At 42.9% G+C, this 7072-nt stretch overlaps 1 protein-coding gene across 6 annotated transcripts in view; it reads left to right on the top strand.

Annotated features, from left to right (window-relative positions):
* sgcd (sarcoglycan, delta (dystrophin-associated glycoprotein)) overlaps nt 1-7072 on the top strand; it is a 165274-nt gene that overhangs the window by 95433 nt on the left and 62769 nt on the right. For all 6 annotated transcript variants that reach the window (XM_017491786.3, XM_017491788.3, XM_047161586.2 and 3 more), the window contains 1 exon segment: nt 1844-2029. In XM_017491786.3, coding sequence (XP_017347275.1) covers nt 1844-2029 — 186 coding nt within the window.

Raw genomic sequence — 7072 nt, 5'->3', positions numbered from 1 at the left:
AAATAGACGATGTATTAATTGTAAGATCTCTACATGTTTAATATTAAATCAGTTCAACGTGACAATTTTGAAAAGGGGGGGGTAAATATATATACGTGAAGGAAAAAAAAAAAGAGTAGATGAACGGACGGTGACATTCCTGGAGAGGAACTCCTATACTATGTGCTATTTTTAAGAAATATTAGTGGGGGGGGGTTGTGAAATCAATACATTCGTAACTTTGGGCTGTCTTGTAAACCAGAAACATGTATCTCAGTCGAATGAACATAACCGAGATTAGACATGGAGTTTGCGTGTTCTCCCCGTGCTGCGGGGGTTTCCTCCGGGTTCTCCGGTTTCCTCCCCCGGTCCAAACACACACACGGTAGGCTGATCGGCGTGTCCAGAAGTGTCCGTAGTGTATGAATGGGCGTGTGAGTGTGTATGTGATTGTGCCCTGCGATGGATTGGCACCCTGTCCAGGGTGTACCCCGCCTCGTGCCCCATGCTCCCTGTGATAGGCTCCAGGTTTCCACGTGACCCTGAAAATGATAAGCGTTATAGAGGACGGATGGATGGAATCAGACGTACACATTCGGCATTGTGAAATATTAACCAGGACACGTTTCTGCAACGTAGACCTCGCTAAAACGTGGCCCGTCCCTGTTCACACCGATATTAACGCGTTTTTTTCCACGCCGCGCCTCGGCCTTCAGCGCAGTTACACTACCGTGCGAGTTTATTTTTTCAGACTGTGTGCAGTGGAGTGATCACACGCTCTGACGTGTGATGTTGATGTAAAACACAGTGTCGTGCGCAGAAGGGAAATAATATTTACAATTATTCCTTGTTCGTTCTTTTTGCTTTGGGGCTTTCACGGAGCTGTCGGGTGCCATTTGTTTCAGTTAAGCGCCGAGTAGACGGTTGTCAGACGCGATCGGCTCCGCCGCCACGGCCTCGGCCACTAAGAGCCGCCGACAGCAGAAGGCGTGTTATCAGGCAGTTATTACGGTCAGATTTTTTTTGGATTGCCGACCAGAACACATCCAATCACGTATCCAGTCACATCCAGTTCCGATCTAAACATGGTCCAGAGCTTCTGCTTGGAAAAATGAAATAAAAAAAATTCTCAATTTTGAACACCGACGTTGTTGATGTAGCATTTCGCCATAGTATTATGTCTCCTTTCTCGATTTTTTTCCTCGTAATATCAGATATTATGATTTGATTTTTTTCTTCTTCAAATTCTTGAAATACTACGACTTTACCTTGAAATGTTAGGACTTCATCCTCAAAATAATATAGCTTTTGTTCACGATATATTATGACCTTTTTCCTCCAAAGATCCTGATTTTTTCTCCCCTCGACATAGTACGACTTTTCCCGTAAAATTTTTCTCAAAATATTGTGTCTTTTTTTTTTTTTTTTTTTTTTTTTTTTTTTTTTGGTAACATCTCGACATATTATGACTTGTTTTTCTTAAAACATATCCTTAAAAAATCTCGCATTCCTACCGACGTATTTATTTATTTCTTTATTTTCACGGTGGCCCTTAAACACCACCGTAGAGAAACGACGCTCATCGACGTGACGTCTCCAAGATTATCATCACGTTAGTGAATAAGAGGTCGTATAAGAGGAATACGATTACATTCGATTATAATAAGAGGAATAAGATTACATCACAACTCTAACCTTACACTTGCTATATTCGCTGCATCGAGTAAAATCGAGTTCTTTCAAGTACCACATCATGCATCAAACTCCTGTGACGTATGGTCCGATAGTTTGGACTCCCGAGCCGTCCGAGACGTCCCTCTGATCACGTATGTTCGTTTTTTTTCTTCTGTATTCTCCTTTGCAGATGACCCAAGAACAGTTCACTCATAGGAACAATGTCCAGAGCACCGAGAAACCTCACGTGTACAAAGTGGGCATCTACGGCTGGCGGAAACGTTGCCTTTACTTCTTCGTCCTCCTCCTCATGATCCTTGTCCTGGTCAACCTCGCGCTCACCATCTGGATCCTCAAGGTCATGAACTTCACCATAGTGAGTATCCGTTTCACTTTGCGGAGCGGCCGGCTCATTCGGGAGTCGTGAGGGAAATGTAATAATGGGTGTATCCCGCCGCGGGGGTCCTCCAATCATGGCTCTTTAATTACAAGCCGTGGCCGGGCAGAACGCTGCTTTCATTTTGCTCACAGTGGTCGATTTGTTCCCTGTGTTCACACACACTGAGCTGATTTGTCTTGGGTCTTTCTTTCCCACCCCCGGCGCCGTTACTGATCTTTTGAAGTTACCGGTTATGTGCTCTGGGTCTGCCATTAATTGGGAGATTTTCCCGTTTCATATTTAAAGGTTCAATATTTACGAGAAAGGATAAAAGAAATCTCGAATCCATTATACAACGCTGTCACATCTTGTATGGTCCAGTGCTAGGGATATTTCTGTGATATGTAATTCATTTCAGTCGGATAATAAATCTCTCTCGTTGCCAACTATGGAACTGGATATGACGCAGAGGCCAGGGAGGGTTTTATTATTTATTTATTTATTTATTGGTAATTATTATTCTTATACAAAACGCACTTTTGAAACACACACCTGCGTGAGGGAATGAGCTTCGAAACGGGGAAACTGGACCGTACCCTTATTTCGAGGACATGGGAAGGTACAGTGTGAACGAAACGCTCGGGGTGGTGTCGTATTTATGTCTCATTACGAGGTGTATGTTGAAATACTGCACGGAAGGTAGCAGGTGCACGGGGGATCTGTGGAGATCCAGGCTACGCAATAGACAGATGCAGATGAGCAGCTGGAGGGGATTTATTTTAGATTTATGTCCCTTAAAATTACCCACCGGCACTTTGGGCATAGGGGTGCGTCTCAAGGCCAGGGAAGGGATGAAATATTTAATGTCAGGTGTTCATGAAATATCAGCAATGAGCAGGAACAGACATCATGAGTATTTGTGCAGAAGCAGAAGCATGAATATATTTCCTTCCTTTCTTGCTGACCATGATTGAATACTTACACTCGGCCTTGGAATCAACATAACGCGGCAGTTTATCATCTCGGTATCTCAACACAGAAACTTGGCAGTGTGTGACTCTTGTTCATGTTTGATTCAGAAGTTGAATATTTCCTTTCTCTCTCCCTCTCTCTCTCTCTCTCTCTCTCTCTCTCTCTCTCAATATATATATATATATATATATATAATCAGTTTGACATATTTCGGACGATTCTGAACTCAGACTATCAGACTTTTTAGCAGCATCCAAATAATACTTGTTTATTTACTACACCGACCATACAAACAGGTCACATGACTACTAATTACTAGGGCTATAGACAAGACCACCATTGTCAAGTCCAAGGTTCCCCCGAGATCAAAATCTTAAGTGGGTCGAGACCGAGTCAAGATCGAATCAAGATTGAGACTGAAAACCACCGAATCCTTTTTTTTTCTTTTTCTTTTCGATGTCTTCGGCTTTGTGAGGTTTCGTCCGTGCATTCGTGCCAATCGTTAGGCAGAAGAAAAAAACGAAAAAGGCAACACAAACATTATTTATACAATCTATCGCTCAAGACCATATTTAGCGAAGTCCTACACGAAGTTGATGATAATGATAACGAGTCTTTATTGATCACGTAGACATTACAGCACGGTGAAATTCTTTCCTTCGCATACCCCAGCATGTTAGGAAGTTTTGGTCAGGGCGCAGGGTCAGCCGTGATACAGCGCCCCCTGGAGCAGAGATTGTTAAGGGCATTGCTCGAGGGCCCAACAGTGGCAGCTTGGCAGTGCTGCGGCTTGAACCCCCGACCTTCCGATCAGTAACCCAGAGCCTCGACCGCCAAGCCTCCACCGCGCCCAGTTCTTAGACAACTTTAACACAGCCTGGCTAACACGGCTCGGCGCTAGCTAGGCGAAATTGCTACCATGAAGCTAATCCACTATGAAAAGCGCCATGACTTTAGATTGTCTTATTTATAGCCAGAAAACTAATTGTTAAGTTTGAAAAAGAATCTGTTGTCATCACCCAGTCCCGTTTTGTTGTGACTTGCTCTTTAGAAACTTTAGTTCAATTCCTCAGCGGTCTATTAAAATCAGAATGCTACTAATAAATAAATAAATAAATAAATAAATAAATAAATCACCTTATACTGTGTGTGAAATAAGAGCCATGGGTTTTTCTCATCCACATTTGCTTGGATTCAGGGCTTTTCCGGATAAACTATTAGGCCTGCATCTTGGTTTCTCAGATTCTGGCAGCTCCATTTATATCAGTAAAGGAACTGTTAACTTGTGCTGTCGGCTCTCATCAGAGTACCACCTCCTTGATGCCATCACAAGCCATTATGGAAATTTATGTCACAAGTAACTCTGAGGTGGAATCCCACTAGCAGCATGTCACTACGAGGACTTCAGGGTTTAAGCGTGAACTCAACACTCACACGTACACATACACTCTCACATATACAGTATAGGCAGCTTCTTCGTTCATTCATCTTCAGTAACCGCATTAACGGAGTCACGGTGGATCCGGAGCCAATCTCAGGAACACTGCGCCCGAGTCAGGAGAATTTATCCCTGATGGAATGCCATTTCCGCCCAGACACATTCACTCGCTTATTCACATCGAGGGGGCAATTTAGTCCAGCTAACCTGCCTATGCTAGGGAATGTGAACAGGAACCGGAGAACCTGGAGGAAACATGGAGAGAACGTGTGAAACGTTGCACAGGCTCAGCTCAGGAATGACCCCCAAACCCTGGAGCTGTGAGTTGGCATTGAGCTTATAGTACTAGATTTAAATCACGGGGACGGAGCAGAAAGTGTCAGGCGGGCGTTCGGGGGGGGGGGTCGAGGACTGGTGTGTGAGGCCTGTACACTCCAAAGGTGCACTGTTAAAGTCGGGTTTGGAAGCCAAACTTTCAGACACTTTACTGGCAGAGAAAATGACTCGTGGAAATCGTGGGATGCCTAAGTGCTTCGGTACTCTGTGGTTAATCGCGCAAGAGGGCCAATTTGATGCTTGGAATGCCTAGGAATAGGAGTAATAATCTTCCGTTCCATCATAATGATAAATACTTGAAACGTTTTCTTGTATTCGAGATATTTTCAGACGGCAGAGTGTGTAATGTTGAGGAAGGCTCGAAGCGCCTTTAAGGAACACTGTTAATGCAAACTGTGTAAAAATCCCGTCTTCATCGAGTACAGGCTATTCTTTCAGAGACCTTCTTGACTAACTCCTGTCTGCTCCGGCACTTACAATTACTTAAACAAGAAAGCATCATAAACGCTGTTAAGGGCGTCTATACTTTTCAATCCACACGAGGAACAGATCGATTGATATCACTCATGATATTTAATCTCATATGCCTATATACATATAATAGAAACACCTGTACCTTATCCATTCAGCCAATGATGTTGCAGCAGGGCAACGCACAGTGCATAAGATCATTCGGATGCGACTTAGATGCGTCTTTGGTGTTGTAGGGCGCGTTTGAGTATTTCAGAAACCGCTGATCTGCTGGGATTTTCACACATAGCGGTCGCTACACAGAATCGAGCGACGACAAAAAAAAAAAGAAAGAAAAAAAACTGGCCAGGCGGAGAACAGCCAGACCGGTTTGAGTTGACAGGAAGTCGATCATATCTCAAACAACCACTCGTTACAACCGCGGTAAGCAGAAAAGCATCTCGATACGTCAAACCTTGAGGCAGATGAGCACACTCACTCAAACCGGAGAGTTGAACACCGCTTAGCCTATTTCAATCCTAATGGATGTGGTCTCTTCTAGGATGACCCCGCCCCCATTCAAGGGCTCATTTGATAAACGAACGTCGTGTGATATTTGTTTGCGTTTCTGGATGTTCGAGACACTGAATTACTGGAGTGGATTATGTCTTATTGAGTATTGAGTGTCTCCTGGTGCGGTAAGCCAAACACACTGATTAGATCAACTCAAGCATGATGTTCCAAAGTCTGCTTTAAATGAAAATTCCCAACCCAGACCTGAATGACATCATAGAAACACCCTCATCACATTAAGATTTATTAATGCCTACCGAATTCCATGTTATTGAATATTGTCTTGATTCCTGTCTGCCTGCTCAAGCTTTCAATAAAAGTAAAACATCCAGCGCCGTCAGTGTTTTTGTCCCAAAGCACTCCTCTGATACGCCGCATCGCTGCATCGAGAACAGTAAACGGCCGGGTCTGTCGTTTACAAATCAAATAAAAGGTGCTTGTGATGTTTAAAGTGTTTCTATGTTTGTACTAAAGAATGCAGGAATGAAAGAATCAATGACACAATGGTGTGATGATGTGGAACTCAATTACTCTCACCACCACCGAGTGGATTGTTTTCTTACAACAGCTTCTACCGAAGTGTTTTATTGCTCTTATATACAATAAATAATTAGAAATGGATTTAAAAAAAAACGAAAAACAACACACATTTCTAATTCATTAATGAACGACGCGTAGTAACTTTGAACAATTTCTAGATTCATCGATCACTTACTGTTAGTACTTACATTATAGCAGCCTCTCTATTTTTCTCGCTCCTAAAGCTAATGATATATATTGTTTTTAAAAACGCAGGTTGTCACGTTATAGAGAGACAAAGTGCTGATACTGGAGACTCCTTTTGTAGATGTTAAGGAAACATCTCCTTACAGAAAACTTCAGCATACTCACGATTGTATATTTTTTCTTTGTTAGACAACACAACAACACAAGTTACTGTGAATGAATTGCTACTAGAGACATGACAGGATATTAGAACAAGGACAGTAATAATAATAACTGGACCGGTACATTTCCTGAAGGAAATGTGAGTGGTGCTTGCCGTGGCAAAATTCGGATCAGGCGCCGATACTTCCGAGAGCCGCCAGCGTAGGGCGCCAATTCTTTCGAGAGCCAGACAAACAGGTTGCTAGCATGTTTAATCACAAAGCTAGCATGTTTTAGCATGTTGCTAGCATGTTTTAGCATGATGCTAGGATGTTTTAGCATGATGCGAGGATGTTTTAGCATGATGCTAGCATGTTTTAGCATCAAGGACAATAATAATAATA

Source organism: Ictalurus punctatus, chromosome 18 (genome assembly GCF_001660625.3).
Source record: "Ictalurus punctatus breed USDA103 chromosome 18, Coco_2.0, whole genome shotgun sequence".
NCBI classification, from domain to species: Eukaryota; Metazoa; Chordata; class Actinopteri; order Siluriformes; family Ictaluridae; genus Ictalurus; species Ictalurus punctatus.
This window is presented reverse-complemented; position numbering and strand designations above follow the sequence as displayed.